At 53.8% G+C, this 24,043-nt stretch overlaps 7 protein-coding genes across 7 annotated transcripts; 3 read left to right on the forward strand and 4 right to left on the reverse strand.

The window, feature by feature from the left end:
* Positions 1 to 1,982: 1,982 nt before the first annotated feature.
* BZA05DRAFT_206910 (ankyrin repeat-containing domain protein) lies at positions 1,983 to 4,969 on the reverse strand. Its single transcript, XM_051479566.1, has 2 exons — positions 4,205 to 4,969; positions 1,983 to 4,143 (listed from the first exon to the last, which is right to left on the reverse strand). The coding sequence occupies exons 1-2, from the start codon at positions 4,852 to 4,854 to the stop codon at positions 2,139 to 2,141; spliced, it is 2,655 nt and encodes an 884-aa protein (XP_051335044.1). The 5' UTR covers positions 4,855 to 4,969; the 3' UTR covers positions 1,983 to 2,138.
* A 1,495-nt stretch (positions 4,970 to 6,464) lies between these two features.
* On the reverse strand, positions 6,465 to 7,822 carry BZA05DRAFT_412490 (uncharacterized protein). The gene is made up of 2 exons (XM_051485106.1): positions 7,506 to 7,822; positions 6,465 to 7,435 (listed from the first exon to the last, which is right to left on the reverse strand). Exons 1-2 carry the CDS (start codon positions 7,627 to 7,629, stop codon positions 6,618 to 6,620), a joined length of 942 nt encoding a protein of 313 aa, XP_051335045.1. The 5' UTR covers positions 7,630 to 7,822; the 3' UTR covers positions 6,465 to 6,617.
* A 2,664-nt stretch (positions 7,823 to 10,486) lies between these two features.
* BZA05DRAFT_206921 (uncharacterized protein) lies at positions 10,487 to 11,113 on the forward strand. The gene has a single exon (XM_051479567.1). The coding sequence runs from the start codon at positions 10,573 to 10,575 to the stop codon at positions 11,062 to 11,064; it is 492 nt and encodes a 163-aa protein (XP_051335046.1). The 5' UTR covers positions 10,487 to 10,572; the 3' UTR covers positions 11,065 to 11,113.
* A 1,057-nt stretch (positions 11,114 to 12,170) lies between these two features.
* BZA05DRAFT_412495 (Alpha/Beta hydrolase protein) lies at positions 12,171 to 13,356 on the reverse strand. Its single transcript, XM_051485107.1, has one exon. The coding sequence runs from the start codon at positions 13,209 to 13,211 to the stop codon at positions 12,255 to 12,257; it is 957 nt and encodes a 318-aa protein (XP_051335047.1). The 5' UTR covers positions 13,212 to 13,356; the 3' UTR covers positions 12,171 to 12,254.
* Positions 13,357 to 16,436: 3,080 nt separating this feature from the next.
* BZA05DRAFT_206936 (uncharacterized protein) lies at positions 16,437 to 17,101 on the forward strand. Its single transcript, XM_051479568.1, has one exon. It carries the CDS (start codon positions 16,627 to 16,629, stop codon positions 16,981 to 16,983), a length of 357 nt encoding a protein of 118 aa, XP_051335048.1. The 5' UTR covers positions 16,437 to 16,626; the 3' UTR covers positions 16,984 to 17,101.
* BZA05DRAFT_206947 (uncharacterized protein) lies at positions 16,843 to 19,509 on the forward strand. Its single transcript, XM_051479569.1, has 3 exons — positions 16,843 to 17,087; positions 17,156 to 19,231; positions 19,287 to 19,509. Exons 1-3 carry the CDS (start codon positions 17,075 to 17,077, stop codon positions 19,373 to 19,375), a joined length of 2,178 nt encoding a protein of 725 aa, XP_051335049.1. The 5' UTR covers positions 16,843 to 17,074; the 3' UTR covers positions 19,376 to 19,509.
* Positions 19,510 to 20,542: 1,033 nt separating this feature from the next.
* Positions 20,543 to 20,905, reverse strand: BZA05DRAFT_422619 (uncharacterized protein; the record flags this gene model as incomplete). Its single annotated transcript, XM_051485802.1, has 1 exon — positions 20,543 to 20,905. The coding sequence occupies one exon, from the start codon at positions 20,903 to 20,905 to the stop codon at positions 20,543 to 20,545; it is 363 nt and encodes a 120-aa protein (XP_051335050.1).
* Between the last annotated feature and the right edge of the window lie 3,138 nt (positions 20,906 to 24,043).

Below are 24,043 nucleotides of genomic sequence, written 5' to 3' on the forward strand. Positions count from 1 at the left end.
GACGGTAATTCTGCAACTCCATCTGTTGCCACACTTTTGGAGAGTTTTTCCCCCTCATATCAGCCTCTGTGATAATGTGAGAGCAATAGTTTTGGTGCTGCGCAGCCAGTGGGAGTTGTCATGCAGTGCAGGGCTGTCAACCGTCCGTCCCGTCTATCCTTGAGGTTGCACGACCCGGGACGGATTTGGTGGGGCTGAAGAGACCAACGACTACAGTCTTTCGGGCTGGAGAAATGAGGACGGATACCCTACAGGGCCCGGAATTGACTGGGACACTAGGACAATGCAAGCGGCGTGGCGCCACACAGTAGCGCATGTGTGCGGATGTGTGGCTGTGCAGCTCCATTTCGCAGTGTCTCTCACGGTATAGAACTTTCACACCATCCCCGTTCCTACTTCCAGCAGTGTCTATCCCCTGAGCTCAATTGTTTGACGACGCTGAAAATTCTGCTCAAGGCTGCAAATTTTGTTGGTAGCCACCGCGCTATGTACTACTCCGCGAACCAGTAGTCAGCATAGCACGCTAGTGCTATCAGGTACCTATAGGTACCTGGCGGGTATCCGGGGAATTTGATCCTCCGGATGAAAGGGATCAGTCCTCTGGAAAGCCTGCCCGGGACGGGACGGGATAGGACGAGATTACAGTCCAACAGTGGACTGTAGTCTGGTCGGACGGTTGACAGCCTTGATGCAGTGTTCTATGTCGTCCGGTCCATCTGTCCTGGGCCTCGGACATGACGGCCCAAGTTAATCCAGTGGACGGAAAAGACGGACGGCCGCCCGACGCCAAGGCTTGTGCAAAGACCTGATTTCGGGCGTTGACCTTCGGTGTCCGAGTCAGAATACTGCTACTTTTCGTGCCAACAGCGTCGGCATGACTGGGCAGTTGGTGCGCTGTACTATCTACTGTAAGTCATCCCATAAGTCGCGTTGAGCGTGTCCACATCAAAAGACTAGTTAGTGGGGAGTGAGAAAGGTAACATGTGTCGGTATAGTAAGTCATGACCAGAAATTGCCAAAGGTCGTTGATCCCCATACAAAATATGTCATGATATCGCACTCGCTTATCTGCGACCGGCTAGTGTATGCCCCTATTGGGACGAGTGATCAGAATATTACCAGCTGATATGGACGGTCGTCCTCCACCGTTGGACGCGGACCAACTCGTCCGTCCCAGGCTACGACCTGACGGAGAAACTTTGCAACCGTCTGTCCCAGGCTCGTAACGTCCGGCGTTTCGGCCGTCCGGACCGGACGATGGAGGACACTGGTGTCGTGTCGCTGTTTTGACGGTATTTCAAAATAACACTCCACAGGGTCTCGTGACTTGGCCACAGCCGAGCCACAGTACGTTTCACTTCCACGGAAACCTTGTTGGCTTAAAAGACGTATAGTGACGGCACCATGTGAGGGTGTTATCTATGACGGTTGTATATCACAACCGATCACTCGAAGCATTGCTTATTGTTGTTGTTGGAGATGCGATAGGACAGACTATGAGATCAGAAGCTTATCGGGGAGAGAAAATTGCGGTATGATAAATAAATATGACAAGTGAAAACCTAAACGACCGCTGAGACTAGTGCGTACCAAGCTCACTCAGTCTCCACGATATCACAGCATATCACTCCGTCGCCCACGTCCTTCCAAAATAGATAAACGGTATGGGGCAAGGGCTATCGGCTGCCGTAGACTGCCGAAGGTATGAATGGTCTCATGCACCCCTTCTACAAATCAATAGTATGGCCAACTGAGCGATATCTGACAACAGTCGAGTTTTGGTCCCTTGAAACAGAGACTGTCAGATAGCCCCCGCCACGCAGAAACTTCTTAATGGGAAAGGCGTAAGGTACATTAGGAGACAATCTAACCACCATCGGGTGTTGGCAACTGGAAATGAGTAGGAAACTAAGTTAGACGTTGATTATTCTAAGTATAATGTACATGATCGCATAACTGTGCGCTTCGAAATGCCAGTGTCGCCTGCTTTCACCGTCCTGGGGTGTTCGAAGAGAGGCTGTCGTCCAGTCTGTCTGCCTTCCAATACTTTCAGCCGCGCTCCTGTCAACGATTGCAAAGCAACCAGGTCACCACCATCTTCCCTCACCTCACAGCTAAAACCGGTGGCACTGTGGCATCTACCCGTTGGCATCAGCTCCGACATTTGCTCCCCGGACGGCTCCTCGGTCGCCGAGTAGTCTGGCAATCGCCTCATGCCCTCCCTCCAACGCCAACTGCAGCGCTGTCGCTCCTGAATTATCCGAGGTGGAGACATCTGCTCCGCAGTCAATAAGCAGCCGTACAATCGCCGCGTGACCTCCCACGGAGGCTAAGTGGAGTGGCGTCTTCCCAAAAATGGTTGCAACCGAGACATTTGCTCCCCGGTCCACGATTAACCGGGCTATCGCCTCGTGCCCTCTCTCCGATGCGAGGTGCAGCGGGGTCACCCGCAAGAGATCCGCGGCTGAGATGTTCGCTCCTCGGTCAATGAGCATCCCCGCAACTGCTCCGTGATCTCCTATCAAGGCTAGGTGCAGCGGCGTCTGCTTGAGATGGTATGTGATGCAGATATCGGCTCCCCGGTCGATCATCAGCTGTGCCAACGCCGCACGCCCTCCCTCCAGGGCCCACTGCAGCGGCGTCAACCCATACAGGGTGGCGGCGGAGACATTGGATCCCCGGTCAATCATCAGCCGGACCAACTCGTCGTGGCCTCCTTCCATTGCCAAGTGCAGCGGCATCATCCCAAGGGTCAGTGGGGTAGCAGTCGAAAGGTCGGCTCCCTGCTCAATGATCAAACCAGCCACCGTTACGTATCCTTTTTGTAAGGCCATGTGCAGCGGTGTCGTCCCTACGATATCTGGGATTGTGACATCTGCCCCGCGATCAATCAGAAGCTGGGCTACTGCCTCATACCCTCCTGCTATGGCCAATTGCAGTGGTGTCCTCCCAGTCGTATCGGTGACGGCCGAGAAATCAGATTCCCGGTCGATGATTAGCCGCGCTACTGCTTCTAACCCTCTCTCTAAGGCTATGTGTAGTGGCGTCTTGTTGAACACATCTTTGGCTGAGACATCTGCTCCGCGGTCGATGAGCAGTTGGGCGACTGCCTCGTGCCTTCCCTCGAGAGCCAAGTGTAGCGACGTCTGCAGAGCACCATTGACGGCTAAGACATCTGCACCAACATCGAGCAGCAGCCGGGCAATGTCGAGATCGCTAAATGTGCTCGGGTAGAGAAGCAACAGGCCCTTGGCGTTTCTCTTTCGGTAGCCGGATTTAAAGAAGTTTGGAATCACTCTTTGTACCCGAAACCAAGCACTGAAGGGTCCTAGCCAGGGCTGGTGTACAGTCATGGATTCGAATGCGGTCGTAAACTTCCGTCTGAATCCAAAGATGCAGACCAACGACAGGAGGTCGTTGTCGGCATACGATTGAGCCTGGGTTCTATGCCAAAATGTGTCTTGTACGGAAACGGGAAATTCCACACACCCGCGATGATAGTGGATCCACCGCTGGTAGTTTGCCCCTGATACGAGCGTTTCCCAGAGTCCAGTCAACATTTGGCAGTCGTCTTCGCAACGAGAGTAATGGTATGGCCAAAACACCGCGGAGTACAGCAACAGGTGACGATTGCCATACCCCTCTTCTTGCGTTTTCAGGTCAAGATCATAATCGTTCCACATCGATGGCGCTGCACACAGCAATGAAAGGGACACTTTCGCCAGCTCCGCGTGAGAATCGGCCTTGGGCAGTTGGCTCTCCAGGTATTCGTATACGGAAACGTGTGCAAACCGGAAAACGTTCAGACGTTCGTCCAAGATGACCAGGTTCTGGCACGCTTTGAGGATATCGTTTGCCTGAACCATGTAGTGGCTGAACGTGTCCCCAGTACCACCGGACCCGAGCTCAACTGTGATCGCATCGAGCAGTGTTTCGCGGCACAGTGGCTCGTATGAAGATCGGATCCACCGGAATGCGTTGAGAGCTAGTCGAGGAGCACTCCCGGGCTGGTTGATGATACGTTCATAGATCTTTTGGTAGGCGTTTGTCAGGGTTTTCGGAAACGCCTTCAGGCTGTGTCTAACGTCCGATTGCGTGGCCATCTCGCAGAGAAAGGCGGCATGCAGAGCGGCGAGTTGGAACCTGTAATCCGCATTTAAGTTAGTGTGCGTATCGGTTGTGGGATGGGCACCGGTGAACTTACATTCCCCTAGATCGCTCGCAGAGTGTTTCGCATATTTCAACTTTCAGTTCTCTCGGGACAACCCCATGAAGCAGTCGCCCCTCGTCGATGGCAGTATCGATAGTCGTCTCTATGAACCGGTTGGTGTCGCTGACATTGTCCTCTGGCTGCAACTCTATCCTGGGAAACATCTTGAATTGCCAGAGGATGTCAGTATCCATTCGAGCGGTCGCGAAGATCTTCACGGCCGTCTTCGATTTTTCCATGATATACTTCAACGAAAGTAGGATTTGTATCCGGACAGTATCGTCAATTTCGTCCAACGCGTCTATACACACGATGGTTGTCTGGGGAAATTCATCCGTGAGCTGAACGAGGACGTCCTGACTTTCTGTCAGACTCAGCCACGACGATCGCTGCCCTTTTTTTTCCCGCTCTTTGTAGATGTCGATAATTGGTGTGAGAAGTTTGTCGTCCTCCGCCGTCTGGGCAAGCTGTTGAACAAGCGTATTGAGTATGCTCTCGGGATCTCGGCGATTTTCCTCAGCTCGGTTGCAGTAGAAGTACGCCACTCGCTTGGAGGAGCTGTCCGAAAGAAAAGAATCGATAACTCTTGATGCAATGTACGTTTTCCCGGCACCGGCTAAACGAACAGCTAATAGACATGACATCGTTTCGGTAAAGGATAAAGCCCAAGACTTACGGATTCCCCGCAACAGCAATAACCTCGAAACTGTCGAAGATATCCACGTGCTGTACTCCTCCGTCTTCAGAATCCACTCCCCAGTCCCTTCCAGACGGCCATCACTTATGCGTCTGTGGTGGCTTGTATATGGAATGATAGACAGCCATTCGAGGATTTCGGTTCTCTTTGACTCTGTGTACCGTGTGAGTGAATATCCGGAAAATGGTACGATCCAAAGAGATCACGTACTCTCGGATCTACCGGCCAGTTACCGTTAGCCAGCCGAACACCCGATCTTTCTGACTCGGCAGTTTTGGAACACATACTCGCCGTAATTGAATGTCTGCCCGCCATGCAACACCGATCCGTTGAACTCGACGTGCCTAGAGCCGCTGTGGTAGTTGGTAAGGAGAACTGGATCCCTACTGCTGGTCATTCTGCGGGTTGAAGTGACGTGAGTTGCCTATTCGTATTCGATGCTGATGCCTAAAACTACGGTATCTCCACGTTGGGTCGGGCTTTAGTTGGCGTTCTCGATTAGCCAGGTTCAAAATATCTCGGGACACGTACGCATACATCTCTCTGGTCTCGAACTTCGGCCGTCGGTAGTGTGTTTGATCAAAAGTTGTTAGGAATGATCACTGAGAGTTCTGCGTATACATACAGTAGATGCCAAGCACCCCCGAGCTACCCCGCTGATTCTCAGCTGTACCCCGCTTTCTCACAGCGTACCTATGCTTGATTCCACCTATGTATGTACCACCGTCATCAGACGCATGACTTTGGTGCGGCTGGAGATGTCGGCGAGGAGATAGGGGGGACATCTAGCGCCGGAGTAAGTGGACATTCTGATCAGGGCTAGAACATGTATATGATGGAAAACTAATTACCTACAAATTTACTACAATTTCGACTTATCGCTAACCGGTCGATGAGCTTCGTATATCCGCACCTCGAAAAGGGCGAAATCTGGCCGAAAGGTTGTGATTTTCGGTCCCGATGGGGCTATAGAGCGCTCGAGCTCTAGAGTGGGCTGCGAAAGCTTGGTCAACGGCTTCGGGCCAGTGGAACAATGCAAGCGATGGGCACCCGTGCGGTCCAGGGGAGTGTTATATTGAAGAAAACGGGCCAGAACTGGCCGCGACATTGTGATTTTCGTTCCTGTCGTGGCCAGACACCTGGAAAAAATTATAATTTGGATTTCAATTCCCCACACGGCAGATTATTCCTCTCAGATAGGCCGGCTCAACGGACAGCAGACCAGCGCGGTCATGAACAATCCGGATCTCTCAGTTGGCCGCAGTATTCGAAAATATATTCTGGACTCCGGTCTAGCCCTGCCACTTACACGGAATTCTGGCATCCGGGAATGAGCTTTGACAGGTCGTGGCGGTTGTGGCGAGTGGGGCGCGGAGGTACCGCCCTGGGCTGATACCTACCAGGCTGTGGATAAGCTAAATAGCTGGTCGGGTTCAATCCGCGGGATGCCCTGAGCAACAGAATCAGATTGCTTCACGGTGTCGTGATTCGTGTTGTAGCATCCCGGCGATGCAATCGGTTCGGCAAACCGTCCCCAAGGAAAGGTAGGATGTCCAACCCGTATTCACCGCTCTCAATTATGGTTTTTAATTACATCATATTGAATCTACCTACTTATTATCATAGTACACACCCATCCCACACCCATCTCATCTCTAACCCATTCATCACCCATCCCACTCATCCTCCGAACCAGATCCTCCTAGACGTCTAGAACGTAATACACGTAGGCCACGGCGCCGCCGACATACACGCCTGCCCGCAACACGCCCCGGGGTCACTCAAGTCGCACTGTTCGCCGTTGGCCCTGCATGTGGGTGCTTCTAGGGTGGGGACGGCGACTGATGGCGTTTCCGTGGTGGTGGGTGCAGGATCTTCGGTGGTGGTGGTGGTGGCCGGCTCCTCAGTGCTTGTTGCTGGCTGCTCAGTAGTGGTCGTCGGGTCCTCAGCGGTAGAGGGCTCGGCGGTAGATGGCGCGGCGACGGACGGAAGCGTGGGTGTTACGGGAATGTCCGCTGGGGCCGATGAGGTGGGGACGTTGGATATGGTTACTACGGAAAAAGTGGGCTTGTATGCGGATGTCGAGGGCTTGTACACTGAAGGCTGAGGCGTGTGTGCGGGATACTTGGGCGTTTGCACGGGAGGCTTTGGCGCGTAGACCTGCGTGGGCTTCGGCTTGTATGAGGGCGTGTATAAGGCCGTTGGCGACGGCTTGGGAGTAGGCGTGGGCTTGTAGTACACTGGCTTGGGCGTCGTCTTCGGCTTGTAGTAGACAGGCTTGAGCGTGGTCTTCGGCTTGTAGTAGACCGGCTTGGGCGTGGTCTTCGGCTTGTAGTACGCCGGCTTGCGCGTCGTCTTGGGCTCATAGTAGTCCGGATTATTCATCGGCACCTTCGGCGGTGCAGGCTTGTAGTACACAGGCGTCTTTTGCACCTTATTCTCCTTGTATCGATGAGCATACGCGTGCTCAAAATATCCGTTCCTGGCCGGCTGATAGTGCCGTTTATCGAGCTCAGATGGACATCCCTCTATTTCCTTCGTTATCACCGCTTCTTAACCGACATCCCCCCGTCTCCTCAGAGTATGTAGTAGACCCACCCTCAGTACAAGGAAACTTCTTTATCGTCCCAGCGGCGGCGGCGTCGACACCCTGAGCAGACAACAACAGCGGTGAGGCGATGAGCACAGCAACAACGAGTGAGAACCAGCGAGTGGAAACCATGATTGAATGGTGGCAAAAGAGTGTGTGGGTGGACGTGCGATGAGATGTTTTTTTTTGCGGCCGATCGGTACATATTTGTACCAATTGGTCAGCGCGGAAAAGGAGTTCGTTCTCGCCACCTCGCTATGGGTGTGCAGTACATAGACGGGTCCCCGGGCCCAGGAATGGCCAGCTGAGTGGAGTTGGGTTAAGCCTTTCGCTTACAGCTTCCATGCGATTGGTTCAGCTCATCCATGGGTCTTCGGATAGCCCGGAAGATCAGATACACTCAGCACTAGATCTCGTTTGGATGGAATAAATCCTGGAACGAAACTACGGGTATCGTGCACTCACAGGGTTTGTTGCGCCTCTGGACATTGTAACTGGACCAGCAGTACCGACATGGGCTTTAGCCGTCGCGCGAAAAGGAGTTCGGTCGTCGGGTAGCGAGTCGACCTTCCCTCTGCTCGGCATCAGATGGATCCGCACCAATCGTTCTCATTATCAACGCTGACTGAGTACATATATGCCGCCATTTCCTTCCAAGTTAGAGAAAACAACACGCGTAGTACTGTGTCACCATCCAACCGGCGGCAAGAAGCAACGTCGAACACCGTGACTCCGCACATGTACGCAATGTTTCCACTGCATACACTAGCTACGTCTCGTCAGCCGACACCACATACCTTACCTCCTAACCCTCGGTTATCATCGTACTAGAATAACTATAGCCAAATAGCCATCACCATCGGTCCGGACCCCGCGAGGCAACGACTGACATGCCATTTCCAATCGGCTCTTTGCCGGGTGCAATCTTCCCGTCACCAGCTCACTTTAATACTCGTGATGTGTAACGCCCGAGCCCTTCGCGAATGTACCGTGACCTCTCATAGCAGCAGCCACACCACGGAGCTCCCAGGGCTAATCGCGGCATCGAGACCCCCGGCCTCCCTAGCGAAGAGAACGCGTATCCCTGTGTCGGGTATCCGTAGTACAGTATAAGCGCAGCTAGTTACTGCAGTCCGTCCTGCGCTCGAAATGCTTTGGACTATAGTAGTCAGTCGGACCACTTCCCACGGACGGACTGCCAAAATACGGCCCAGTCTAGTGCGAGCCTTAGGACGCACGGACTGAACTGTGTCGAGCACTTCTGCAGTCGACCGTCGACGCACATAAACGCGCGGAAATTCATGGGCGTCCCCATGTGAGCGACTTAGTTGGATTTATGGTCTCGGATAATAGCGCCGAGAAGCAGAATTCCCACCCTGCGCCGTGAACTAATGAACGTTACTGGTATTGACCGCTTTGGCTACCAATGCTTTTCCTGTTTGGCCGGACGTTGTGTACCCAACGCACGATTGAGATGTGTTCTTCCCTGGGCACAATGAAGTATCCATTGGAAGGTGATTGAACACCGATTCAAGCCGTGGTGTTTCAAAGCCACCCACAGGGGGTGGTGAAGGTTCGTGATTTGGTGGGGGCTAGTCTACCTAGGTACCTTTTTTTCTGCCATATAATATGGTTTGCCGAGGAGCAAAACCGCATCACCATCTCGTCGTTCTCAAGGCGGGTCGAGTGAGCACTCAGGGGCAAGCTAAAAATCGCGGCCGGTATCAACGCAAATGGATGTTTTGCGCAAGATGTAATTGATACCACAATACGTAGCCGAGGGGAGAATATTTCCAAGCGCACACATGTAAACCTGTAAGTAAAAACCGACGACCGAAGAGGCCTGAGGCGCAGGGAGAGGGCGGGTGTGGTTACTTATTTACGTGACGTTCAGCTGGGAGTCGACAATTAATCCGCTATGCGTCCGCCGCCTCGATGCCAGCTACGCAAGACACCTTTACCGGCGTTATGCTATGTACTATATTTGGACAGCCGAAAGGTTCTCCCAGTATCCACTGCGGCACCGACCACTCCATGATTGTCTCAGACTAGATCTGTGGCTTGAATGTTCCAATCTCGATCATCTCAGCCACAAATCTAATCTTTGATCATCACCGAGTGACCGAGAGGGGAGATGGGATGTCTAATAGTAGACCCCCTGCTTGCTACACTCCTTGGCTCACCCGCAGTTCTATCTCTACACTATTTTCTACTAGTCAATAAGCGGCCGCGCCACAGCTTGCATGTTGCGAGGGTGGGGGTCTACCGTCAAAGACTTTTCCGCGCTGGTATGTCCGGGAGTAATCGGGAAATAACGTTTGCGCGACCTCAGATAACACGAATGCCTTCTACTACCTAGCAAACCGTGGAATATTGGACAGTAACAATAAGTCGGCTACCGTGGGTGGTAACTAGCATTCTCCCGAGCGAGCGGGTGAGTTGCGACAACAGTGTGTGATACGGCACATGCTGTAGGTACGGTAGATGATGGAGTTCGACACGAGCGGCAATCAAATCCGGCAAAGTGAATGAACACTGCTGGATTGGAATATGTAGAATAACAGATGATCGATCAAATTCTCTTCACCAACTCCGCTGTGCGCTATGATGCATAGAAAGCTTCCGCCCCCGGGCAGCAGATGAGGTTCCTCCTCTCACTAGACGCCGACACAAGTTCAAGCAGGTAAACAATGAAATACATAGGGTGACAGTGCAAAAACAAACTAGAATGAACATCCCACATGCAACCCCAAAGATACCCTGCTCCGACTCCGACTCAGACTCCTACCCCGACTCTGACTCCGACTCCGGCTCCGACCTCAATTCTGCCCTAACTGTAAGCCTGGCTAAATCGGCCGGCAGAGCTGAGCGGACTTCCGCCAGTCCTCACCGAACGAACTAGAGAGTAAGCAGTGGCGCCATCGGGGAAGCGCCAACGAGTGTGCAATCGCAATGATTAGTGCAACGAGTGCGCGTCTTCCACCCCGACACCTACCTATAAGCGGCCCTATCATCCGATGCAGATGCTAGGAGCCTGCCATCAGGCGGCTATGCGAGTGCATTGGCCGTGTCCGGATGGCCCTCGAGTGCTGTAGCACGCATCCGTCGCCGGATCCCGACCACATCCATTGCCAGCGCTCGGCTGGTCTTTGTTATTTGGGGGATCGGGCAACGGGGACTGGCTGCAGCACTCTCGAGGGCCATTCAAACACGCTTGCGGCAGTGGCATGCCCGCCTGATGGCGAGATCCTCACATTAGCATTGGAAGACGAAACCAGACCAAACCATTCGTCGATGAGATCCGGCTGCTGGCGTTGGGGGGAAACGTCTCTGCTATGCATAACTGATGATTCGCGTGCCTGTGATACGTTAGCTCACTCATCGATAACCCGACGGGAACCCGAACAAATTACATTGATCTCACTGACGGAGGCCTCGGTAGGCGGAACGACGAGTCGGCATGTGCGGCGGATGATGTCGAAACCTGTCATCGCGGACCGGGTGCTCGATGGGATACTATGGGTGGTGGTGGTGGTGTTGGGTGTTGCAAACAGACACGGTGATTAGGGGGTCGCAAGCTTCTAATAACCGTCAGACCTGTCACTCAGCCAGAGCAGGGTCACCCTTCACCCCGCAGTTGACAGTTGTTGCTCGAATTATCCCTGCGCGACGGATATGCCGTAATTCTTGGCGTCAGCACGCTATTCAAGAATCGTACAGCCGGGCCCCGGCCTGCAGGAATCGTGGCTATATTTGGATTATACTAATCACACTTGACGATCTTTCAAATTCCGCAGAGGATCAGGGTTGAGAGACACGTCGCAACAACCCGTGCATACTTGATCACGTTATCGTAGCGTCGCCAACTTCCGCGAGACTGCGACAATATCGCGCGCGCCATTCTCTGGATGGGAAGGTGAATTGCGATGCTGGCAACACGTGCTGCCGAAGTCTGAAGTTCGAACACCGCTCGGCTGCGGAGTAGCGAGTACATACATTTCGTTTTTTGGATACAAGTGGTATATACGGTTATATTATAGGTAGTGACGCAGTGTCGTAGTAGATTGCCACTGGTGCGGCGCCTTCAATGTGGTTACTTCTATTGCGGGTGCCGTTCGGCAATGCGTATCCAGGTGTCAGGCGGGATCGAAAGGAAAGCTCACACAGAAGGAAGAGGAGATGTGAATGGTGATTCCGTATTCGGTAGATGATGAGAGAGAGAAGGTAGAGCTGACGGCCAAGTAACAGACGAGAGCAGACGACCAATGGTATGCGATCGGATGTTATGTTTTAGTTTTGGCTCGAAGAGTATGGAAGCGGCATATAGCTCGTGGTATAGAGCTCGCAGCCAGAGGTCGACGACAGCCATGTCGAAAAAGATGAGTAATATTCCATGACCTACTGAGGCCGAATCCCATGATGATTAAAACAAAGATATGAGCCGCACCGTGGCTCAAATCAAAAACCTTCACCACCCCCGGTGGGTGGCGTGGAAACCCCGATAGATGGACCGCTGTCCATGCTAAATCCGCCGGGTGCATGACCACTAGGCAACGCGGGTTTTTTACGTGCTGTAAATTTACTACGCGCGGTTATCAACACGTCCGAGCTCCGCTACGTCCTAAACACTGTGTATATTCACGACGAAGTGTCGAGGTAACGTATGTCTGTAGGTATCATTGAATGAAAACGCACTCTATCATCAAGACTACATACACGTCATACACGACAAAGGAAACCGCAATCTATCGACATGCCTACACCACCCACTTCTCGAGGAACTCCACAGCCTGCTCAACTCCCTGTCGAGGTGGAACGCCAACCAAACCATGATCCGCGCCTTCCACCTCCGTGTACTCGACCTGAATTCCCTCCGCCTTCAGCAACTCCACGAACCTCCTCGAGTCCGTCGGCAGGACCACACTATCCGCACCACCATGAATGACCCAAGTAGGCGGCATACTCTTCACCAAGTCAAACGGCAGCAGCTGTGAGTGCATATCCTCCGGTACCTCTGTCATACCCCTCTCCCTCTGGCTTTGATGCCTGCCAAACAAAAAATCCAGCAAGACCCCCTGCTTCACCGCCCAAAGGAAAAACCTAAACCTGCCGCCCGGGGGGGTCACCCCGAAAACGACCAGATCATTCGTCAACACCTCGTTACTCCCCAGGATCGCTGCAAACTCCGCCTCTTCCAAATCATCAGTCGGGATCCCGATCACCACCGGCGGCGAAGAAGACTTGTCCGCTGAGTACCACGGCGCCCCCAGGTCCAGCATTCCGTAATAATCTAGCAGTGCCTGTGGCCTCACCGTCTTCCAGTGCGCGGCGGCAAGCACAGCAAGGAAAACACCGGCGCTCGCACCGATGACCGCGACGTGGGTGGTGTCGATTCCCTCCGCGGAGGCGTGGGTGGTGAGCCACGTCTCGAGCGCAGATATGTCGCGCAGGAGGGAGAGCCCGTCGGCTTGCGGGAATAAAGAGTAATCGGCGGAAATCACGATCCACCCGCTCACAAGTAGGGGGATCGCGACATCCTCAGGCACCATACCCTGCCGCTGACCGGTGACGAGACCACCGCCGTGGAACATGATCAGCGTCTTCCGGGGAGGTGAGGAGGACGTGTGCGTGCTCGGCTTGAAGATGTCGAGTTCGGTTGCGGGCGTCGACTGGTAGGTGTGCGTCGCCCATTCGAAGCTCGTGCGGAGTGACATTTCCGGTGGCGGCTGTGGTTGCGTGGGAGTGTGTTGTTGGCTAGAGATGTGATGCTGGAGATAGGATACTGAAGATTCGAGACCACCGGGCCGGGGAAGTCGTAGTATTTATCTACGGATAAATATTTACCACCGCAATTCCCCGCAACTCCGCATTGCAATCAGTTACAACCGCGCTACCGGAACACTGGCCGGAGTATGTATCTAGTCGCTAGTAGGCCAAGCGAACGGATCTGCAAACTTGTACCGCTGCGCAATGCCTCAAGCGGCCCGTACTAGCAACAATTCGTCAGTCCCGCCCGGCCCGCGGCCGAGACCTGCCGCATGTGGAATGACTGTTACGCGGCTGACGAAGTTGACCCGCGGCCGAGACCTGCCGTATCCGGACGACGACGCGTTTAACCGCTGACAAATCTGTTACGCAGCTGTCAGCGGTCCTGGAGCGGTAGGGATGTGAACTACTTTATGAAGACAGTTCACGTCACGCGATGTCTGCCAAAACAGAAACTCCATGACGGTAACAGTTGCAAGCGATAATCAATTAATTCTCGTGGTCTCGCGGTAATATTTGTTGTGAATCATGGCTAGTGGTGGCTGGTGGCGGCTGCCGGTTCCTGCCGGTGGTGGTGGTGGTCGGATGCTCGCGGCACCGCAGTGTCCATCGCCCGAGCGTCAACCTGACTATCCGCAATCAATTGTCATGCAGGTGGCGTGTCGCACAGTATCATGACAGCCAACAATTTGTAACTGCATCATCACAATTTACCATCAGGCCGCTGATTATTTGACATCTCTAGACTCTAATCAGCGGGCCGAAGACGCACGGTGCACGGAGTTAACAAAAATGCGAATATGCAATCTCAAATCGAAGCAGCTCCATGATTTTCGGCGACATTCATTCCTAAATTCTATCTAGAAGGGCACAAATCACAGGGCTGTGAAAACTCACACAAGAGAAATAAATCCATCCGTTTGCGTTCCTGTGTCGCCATTACTCAGTACGATAATAAGACCGAAATGCAAGAAGTCGACCAAGTCTACACGAGCGGGGGACATCGCTATGAGAACGTGAGGCCGCCCGCCCGCTTCTGAGAGTGAACCGCGTAAGGGCGTGCGGCTATTCATCGAGCGGAAACTGGATAGCAGGCACGGTAATGAGAATGATTGACAGATCCGGTGTCCGACTGCTATTACAGGTGCGGGCCGGGCCTTGCAGTGGACCAGTCGGCTGTTCGGCGGGGGTGCTAGCGCTTGTCCGCGGCGATTTATCGGTGCGGCAATTGGCTGGGGTCGAGACGCCGGTTTAAGAGAGGGCACCGAGAGAGTAAAAGAAATGAGAAAACGAGAAAATTGAGCGAAAACGACATAGGAAAAGAAGTATATTGCACTGAAGTACGCTTTCTGGGCGGTCGAAATTTCTCATGGCCGAGTTCCGCTGTGGATCTAGGTTGGTTTCTCCCGCGGCTTCAGAATGACGGGTCGTGGAGATTCTACGCAAGATCAGATAAACGAATGGGACCTCGATTCGGGAGTGGTGATGTACGGCTACGATTGGGTGAGCGGCGCAAGCGACCTGAATGTGAAAGAACACGCACAACCTCACCGTATCTCACTGATTTCACTGCATTGCGTTCAGTCGCTCGTGCAACTGTAATGGAGATGGTCACGACTTGAGGCTTCCTCATTGTACATGTGTACGAGATGCAATCGAGACAGCGGAGATTCTATAGGAGGAAATCGTCGCGCTCGACATGAGGATTCGACGGGATAGCGTATCGAGTGCCTACACGGGTAAGCGCGACTTCCTATGCTCCACCGGTACCAACATTCTCAGCTCCAGACTCCTGATGCGCATATAGGGGAAGAGATCCGCGTGCGTGAATGTAATAGTATAGATGATGGGTGGCCTACTATAGTACACTACCTAGACGAGTCGAAGTCTCCGTACGCTGGCCTAAACATAGATCCAATTGTGCAGATCTCACCCATGCCACATGAGACAGTCGTCGCCGTAAAGATGTGTAGATCGTCTTCAGGGCTGCAAAGCTTCGGCTTTGGCCTCAGTAGCGTGGAAAAGCTTCTTTGTTTTTAGAGTTGCCTTGGTATGCACCTTCCCCGCCCGTCTTTCGCCCCGTACGTAACTGCGTCTTGTCTTCTGACCGAGCTACGACGGATACGCGCTCGGCATTGCATACTCCCTTGTACCGGCTTTTTAAAGCTGTAGTGAGAAATAAATCCTCAATTTGTCTCCCTTCAGCAAGGCGAAGCTGCCGAGTGATATATCGCGACGCTCCTCTACCATCAGACAACCCCTCGCATGCAGACGGTCCTACAAGCTGGTACATATTTTCGCCCAATAGAGCGGCCTATCGGGCGCAAACCATGAAGTAAAACCCGATATTTGCCTCCCCCACTGATTGCAACCCTCTTCGGCTACCTTATTCCAACCTCTTGGCGCGTTTCCTAATGAATGAGAAGATACGGTGGTCGGCTACGACGACGTGTGTTGTTATTTGCTACCGACGAGGCCATCGGGTGCTGTATTTACCAACCCCTCATTTTTGTCGTGTTCCCGCTCTGGGTGTGCTAGTGATTGCCGTCCGTCAGCTGGGAACCGCAGGATTGGCTGTTGGCTTACCGGATTTATACACCCCAGGCGTGCGGGTGGACAGGGTCTCCGGTACATGCGAAATACAAGCATAGTCTGTGGCTAGATTACAATGCCTAATGTCCGCGAATGCTGCAGTGCGGCAGCTGCGCGGAAGACGGGGGCTCTAGGTGATGCCACTTACTGCGCATGCGGCTCCCACCTAATCGACGATTCGTTGTGACAGCGGAAAGCAATCAGGAAACAGTGGCAAGGAATGTACATTTAAGCCTATAACGCAGTTGTGGGTGTCTTCGCCTAGGTACTATGTAGATATGCAATTGTCGCTGGAAACGTTGATGGTTATGCTTAGCTTGGTCTGGCTTCATGCTTCACCTTATTGATGCATGCAATGTTGGTTTTCGTTGGTATGGTTTCATGATCTGCATCCTTTGATACGGTACATAGTTCACCGGATGGAAACTGTGGCGATCTAGGCAGCCACCTAGCCCGAGTTCTAGTTATATCGGTACTTGCAGTAACCGGATGGAGACAGTAGCGCTCTAGGCAGCCACCTGGCCACCGGTGGTGACACCGCAGCGTGTCTCGACATAGAGTGATTGATGACCGCGGAATACCCTAAGTTGACCTCTTTCTTGCTGGGAGACCAGAGCAGCCATGATTTTCCGACTGAACCTAACCAAAACATTATGCTCCGTGTGAGGTTTCTCCTCCCTCTGCGTGCAGTCGTATCCGACCGGGCATCCGCGTGGTGAACACGGCGGTGATGTCCACACCCAGCGGCGACCATTGGTTCTTTGCTTTCGTATGGTTTACCTTTCGCTTCGATATCGTGTCATCTCTTCTAATCTCTGCCTCGGTTTAATATTTCTTCATCCCTGGCCTCCTACAGACGCATATCGGCCTCGTCCAGGAAGGCCCTGTTCCCCGGTCTCACCTCACCGCTCACCCGTGCCCCCGACGTGCCCTCCCAACAGTAAGCTGTGCCTACCATCGTCGCTTCGGATCTTCGACAAAGTACACTCCCACCATTCACCTTCTTGTCTGTTCTCTTCCTCCCATTCTCCAGACCGCAGACCATTACCACCCACCGTCCTCCCACCTCCGACTCTGCTTGAGTCTCTTCGCTTCCACGTCGGTACATCCGGACGAATTCCTCGGTGAACGTCTACCGATTGTCAGGCTAAACATAGCCCAGCATTTTTTGGATTCCGCTTCAGATCGGAAATTGTGATTCCGCCTTGATCTCCAGGCTATGGATACTCTAAGTACGGCGCTCTATGCTGAAAGTTACATACCGGCGGGAAGTGGAAAGGGATTGACTGACATCTTACAGTCTGGAGCCAGCGGTGGCAGCGGATGCGAACACGATTCGGCGTATGGCAGCCCGCGCTCCTCCTCATCAGCGGCATCGGAATGCTCACTGTCATGAGCATGTTGGTATCGCTGTGGACGTGGAACGACGACAATCCCGACAGCCTCCGATCGCGGCTGTTGTACAGGGACTGGGCCAAGTCGGTGGTGGCCGTTTGCAGCGCTCTGCTGCGAACATGCATGGCCGTGCAGCTGGGAATCTGCTGCGTGATGATGGCGACGGTGGCCTTCGAGAAGGACTGCGTACTCCTGTGCGATGCCGCGTCGATGTCGATCAACCGGTACACGGCGGCGTCGCCGTGGATTTTGGTTCCCCCCATTCTGCGCGGCGCGCGCGTCAGCAAGAACTTCGGGATTCTCTTTCTGATCGCCGGGTTGTCGTTGATTGTTGTACTCTCGCAGCTAATGTCGGCGATCCTCCTGTTGGATCTGGACCAGAAATACGTGCTCGGCCCCGAGGTCGAGGATACATACTACCGCCAGGTCAATGTCTACGACTTGGCCAGCTCCAACCCGTTGGCACAGCGGCCGCAGTCGTTCCCGCGGTTCTCAGAGTGGACGAAACCTCCCATCTCCATCTCCGAGGGCCCCCTGGGAAGGGGACTGAACGACACGGGCGCGACGGTGAGAGCGTTTACCGAAGTGCAGAACGCGACTGACAGGTCCTCCCTCCTGTCGTACAAGGGCCGCGGCGGGATTGCAGAGGCACATGTCCTCTGCGTTTCGCCGGACGTGCACAACATTACCTACCACGCGCCGGATCGTATAACCGGCCGACTGACTTCGGACTTCCTGTACCGCTCCACCGGCGAGCTGCAACGGCAAGGCTCGTACCGGTGGAACGGAGCACAGCCCCCCTCCGATTTGAGCTTCGGTTTCAACTGCACGCTCGGCGACGAGATCATCATCTGCCCGCTTCGGCCACCGGCGGTACTCGATTGTCCAGGCTTCCCGACCCAATGTCTTCTCGCCCCCACCAACATATGGTTCCTGGTCATTATGGAATCCGACAGCCTCACGTGGCGCGTAGTGGGCAACACCCGTCTTCCGATCGACGAGACGCTCCCGCGGCACCTCTACAACACGTCCAACTTCCGCTTCGACGGGAGCGAGTGGACGTCATCCACAATCGCGGACTGGACCCTGGCAGACCCAGCGTACGCGGAAGCGCAAGCCTTCAACACCCAAATGTCTTTATGCACCATCTCCGCCGGAAACACAATTGCGAACATCTCCTCGAGGGCCGATCGGCGCGCGGATGAGCCAGAGATCGCACCGTACGCCGCCCTTAGCGAGTTCTCGGCCACAGCGGGAATCGAGAAGCAGCTCTCGTCGGACCGCAACCTGACCGACCGGGGCGTCATGCAGCTGGTCAGCTACGCGATGGGCGCATACACGAACTTCACGGAGGTGATCCAGAGCATCCGGGGCGGGTACCGGGGGCGTCTGCTACAGGAGCCACTCGACACCTTGTACGATGCCTCCGTGCAGCTCGAGAGCGTGAACGAGGTGTACAGCAGCATCCTAACCGGGATCTTCGGCTACTCCAACACGACGGTGGCATTCGTCCTCCAATCCCTCTCCACGCTCCTAACCTCGAGCGCTTTCTACGACGAGCTCTCGATCCCCGCCACGCTGTGGCACTCCATCGCCGCACTGCCAGAAGCAGACCGCTTCGGCATCACGATCGACGCGCGCAACCTGACGCGTCTTACGCAGAGCACGAAGCGCCGACAGGTGCCGACCGCGTTCACAGGGCTGTACATTGCCGCCGGCATCGTCGGCTTGCACCTTGCATGTATCGGCGTGGTCTTCTGGATGTACTTCTCGTGCAAGGCCGACGGATATCTCGCGCAGGCGTGGCATACCGTCGGACAGCTGCATAGCGGCGAGGCGCAGGGGTTCCTAAGCCAGGCCCACGGCCTAGGCGATCGGGAGGTTGCCGCTCTCCCCGCCGCCAGCGCGAAGTGGCGGCAGGTAGTGCAGTTGTCGAAGGAGAAGGGGATCGTGCTGAAGAGTGAGAGTGGCGTGCAGAAAGGTAGGGCGTGAAAGAGGAGATGCGTGTGAGGAAGGTGCTAATGGCCGCGGGATAGTCACCGATGCTCTGCTGGGGGCGGAGCGGACGACGAAATGGGATGGCAATGGGAGGAAGACTACAACCGAGGTGCGCGCGTCGGAGTAGGAGCGGCGAAAGCGGATGAATGGTATGCTCGAGAAGCTGGGAAGGGTAGTGTTGAGCAGGCAGGGATTTGGCGGGGGAGGATCACCGGGGATGGAGGGCCATGGCAGGGGGCGGTGCCGGGAGGATTATCACAACAAGCAATTGGAAGGATGTGCAATAGGAAGGGTTAATGCTCTTGTGAGGGGCTAGTATTTGAACATGAGAGCGGTCAGTGGGATTGCAGCCGGGGAATAAACGAGAAAGGAGCTAGGCTACGGGAATCTTGTATCTAGTGGCTCGCAGAAAGACCTCTCGTACCGGCACTGTCGCAGTAGTTGCTCTTCCGGTAAAATAGTGGCCGTGCGCATTCATTCATGATGGCTCACTCACTCGCGTTATTTCGGCAGCATGTGCAATTCTCCATAATCAGCGGGGAGTAGCTGTGGCACAGGTGACGCCAGACTCCTCAAAAGCACTGCTCAGCCGCTTCGCCCAGCAACAGCGAGCCCTGTCTTCCACGAATCTGGGACACAACCGAATATCGGTACCTTCCACGCGGCGCTCCCCAGTAAATCCTTGTATCATACGTCTATGCAATGCGTGTCACGTTCTCCGATGACAGTGACTGGTGTATGCGGTAGAGGTTGGGTTGCGACAAGCTTATCATGTTTTGTGCCAATCTTCGGGCCGTCCCGGACTCCCAGTCGATCGTTCAAGCGCTGACAAAGCCGTCGGCATTTACAAGGGCGTTATCCAATGGTGGCCAGGGGGGGAAGCACGGTGCTCATTAAGTGGGTGCATAACTACGGCCGTGTCATCTGCCCGGCTCGATTTCGGGATTGGACGGGGTCTCCATCGTGTTCATCCGGTACATTGTCGGCTGCCTCGCAGGTTATCACGGAATCGATTGCACAACACGTGGAGAACGTTTGAAAACCAAATGGGAACCCGACATCCGAACAAGTGTAAACGCCAGGAATGGAGAGTCCGGATTGCTATCGGTCACTACAGATGGCGAGGCGTACAGACACCGCAGATGTCATAAGCATTCAGCAACGACTTTATAATTCTAGGATTCCTTGAGTCGAACCGGTACATTCCAAGCACAAAACAGCACCACTTCACATCCGGCAACGAAAACATCGCAACCCAACCCGCGCCTCTCCCTCCGCTCATCCAAGCCGCCAACTACGCAAGCGCACAATGCACGTCCCAAATAGCACCAGTGTGATTACTCGCCAACCACAGCGCGTCCTCAACACAATTCGCAACGATGAACGCTGAAGTAGTGAACGTAGCCAAGCCATTGCTGCCAGAATAGCTGAACTGCCAGTCGGTGATCGATCCGCATTGCCCGCGCAGGTTGTCCAGATACCCCTGACCCCAATCGTTGTCCCAGTCTCCCCAGGTTGTCACCCAGAACTTGAACATGTTGCGCGTGTTCCGGTCGTACGTGCAGGACGCGCTGTTGGTGGCTCGGGCGGTGAGGGACGTCGGCGCGGCGGAGGCGAGCGTGCCCAGCGCGGCCGCGGCGTAGAGAAGGAGCTTCATGTTTTCGTGGGGATGTTCAAGGTGCTTTGCGGATGAGTCGCTTGGGTAGCTGTGGTGTGCGGTCTATGATGAGAATGAATTGGCACCTGGGTGGTCCTCATACACCTCTTTTGGGGACGTTTCGGAGTTCTCTGTCGGAGCTCTCTGTCGAGGCGCTCTATCGGCGTTTGCTGTCGGAGCTCACTGTCGGCGGCGACAGTACATACCCGCGTGAAGCGTATGCATCAATCTAAACACCCGATCTTTCCGGTCTATTTCGGATAATGTATTCTTCCTACATACGTCGCTTCCTGCAAGTAGAGTCAACGGTAGCGCTTGATGATTAAATTCTCCACGCAGCCCCTGCGCGATTGAGCACTGTACCCGGCGTATGTAGTGGATTTGTCGAACACCAGCGCGGGACTCCATGAGCATCAGCAGACGCGTCCTGGTTCCTACGCGCGGAATATGTACGACGAAACACGGCCATTGCGCGCTCTCGTTGAAACCGGCTATGTATGCGATCCTAACGCGGCTATATCAACCACGCAAACGCGCGCTAAATTCCCAGGCCGGTTCGCATTGTGCACGTTCTTCGAATTCATGAAAGTCGTGTCACCAGCGCTCTCGAAGTGACAGACGTAAAAGCCGGCAGCAAGGTCCCCCGGTGACCGATCACCAGCGACGTAAACCGATGGAGTCTATTCGCGAATCTATAAACTGATGCAGGTGACGTGATCACGGTAGTGTTTGAGCTGCATGAACTGTGCGCGGGAAAACACTAGTGCACACTAACCAACAACAGGCATTGGCACTGCCACACCTTCACTCTTATGGCAGCTGCGACACCATCACTTAGCATTTATGGCCATCACTTGGCGCCCTGTGTGAACTGGAAACAACCTATGTAGGCGGCGACATCACCATCACTCGGCTTTCTCAGTGAACTGGAAATGGAAGTATGTAGGCAACACCATCACCCAGTGCGCTGAGTAACTAGAAATTAAAATATGTAGGCAATAGAATCACCTTGAACTGTAAATAAAAGTATGTAGGTGGCAGCATCACTCGGCACGGTTAGTGAACGGCAAATAAAAGTATGTAGGTAACAGCATCTCCTTTTGCTGTAAATAAAAGTATGTAGGTGGCAGCATCACCCAGTGCTATCAGTGAACTGGAATAAAACTATATAGTCAACATCATCACCTTGAACTGTAAATAAAAGTAAGTGGATGGCAGCATCACCCAGTGCGCTCGTTGAACTGGAATAAAGATATAGGCGACAGCAGCATCACTCAGTGCGTGAACTGAAATAAAAGTATATAGACAACTGCATCACCTGGCGCGCTCTGTGAAATGTCGCGACAGGAAATAAAGAGACAAATCACTCTCGGCAAACAAATCTATTGCAATTCTTCCACTTGTTCATTTTGTGGGTGGAGTCAATTGTGTCAAGTGTCCTGTAGAATCTCAACCCGCGATAGCAACACAAAAACCATTCCCAACGGAGTACTTTATTTGAACCGAGAACAGAGTAATCTTTCTGAACGATGGTATTCGCGGTGAGTCGGCAAAGACACTGTGGTACCTATCCGCGGCGACAAAACTGTAGTATCCGCGACGCGAAACTGTTGTATCCACAGCGAGGAAATTACCAAAGAGCAGGAGCTGTTAGTCGGACAGCGAAGGACAGTGAACCCACCAGCGGATGATTCGTTGTGGAGACAATGTGCTGTCCGCGTCGCGGAAGGTGTGAACGTGGTGAAGTTTTGGTGATGGTAACGTGTCTGCAGAAGGATGCCCCCCTGAACGGATATCCCCCAAGCACTGTGGCGCTGTACTTTTTTTTTTTTTTTTTTTTTCATTTACTGCCGCAGTAGAGAGTTTAGCGCTGCAACGCAGGACCTACCCCCATTCAATCGGGGGTGGGCCCCCCTCACATTTCTTCGGATGCCGCTTATCGATTCTCTCCTCTGACCGTTAACTTTCTAAGGACTAGTCCTGGCCTGTGATTTTTCCTTGTGATTGCTTGAGTGTGCCACTCATTTACGAGTCTTCTAAGACTCTCTCTTTACTACCCTAAACTCGTCCCTCTCGTTTTCTCCTGTGACCTTCCTTGCGTACCCGTGTTCACCAACCCGCCGCTACAGGTCGGCTAAGGCCCCTCTGGCCCTGGTCCCCCTCAGCGCGGAGCATGGGTCGGGAGCTGGAGCTGGTCGGTGTGGGCAACTTACTTCCATACATACGCCAATAAGGGCGCGTTTCGGTGTGTTTTGTCGCGGATGTAGATTAACAACCCGACAATTATGCTCTCATCGGACAATGAAGCCGCAATTTACATTCTCATCGGAACCCAAATGTGATGCTGGTATGTAGAGTACGGAGATGCATCTACCTAGGTACCCATGCCGTTTCCATCCACTTTGCCGAGCAAACGCGGTTCGGCTGCCGAGCCCAGCTCCGCTAGTTAGATAACCTACCGACTAGCTTATATTGCCATCTTCGACGGAAGCCAGTCAAACACCGATCGTCTCAGTGTCGACACTTGTGCTGTGGAAACAAAGTTGTCCCCGCCAACTTCCGCCAACGGAGTGAGGGTTCACGGGCTCTAGTACACTACAAGCAGCGATACCGTGCACGGGATAGCGCAGTATCATTTGAATTTGGATACGGAAAAGGACATCGACCGTCACGTTTCGCATACATATAAAGTACATGAGTCTACCTGCCGAACATATAGAAGATCGACGGCAAAGTTGCGAGCGGAACACCGAGCCGCAAATGGCTGACCACATACGTAAGGAATGGGTGCACACCGGTGAAAGAGGTGTGGCAGATGGCCTGTGCAAAGGAACCCCTGGCGACGTTGCAGAGCCGATAGAAGCGGTTGCGGTGGCGAGCGTCGCAGGGGGTATGTACGAGCATCGCGGTGGTGCCGAGCGTCGCAGTGGTAGTGAGCGTCGTAGATACACGAGTGTCGTAGGCGCAACGAGAGCTATAACGGCTGACCAAAGCAAGCCCCTCCAGGACAACGGATAGTACGCGAGACTTAGGACACGAATATCGAAGCGGCCGGATTTTGGGGGTATAAACGAACGGCGTAGAGATGGTCGAGGTCTCGCGCGAAAGAGCGACAACGAAGCTGCTTGCACACCGGAA

The sequence above is a fragment of the Tricharina praecox genome, assembly GCF_024521635.1.
Source record: "Tricharina praecox strain CBS 144465 chromosome Unknown BZA05scaffold_41, whole genome shotgun sequence".
Taxonomy (NCBI): domain Eukaryota; kingdom Fungi; phylum Ascomycota; class Pezizomycetes; order Pezizales; family Pyronemataceae; genus Tricharina; species Tricharina praecox.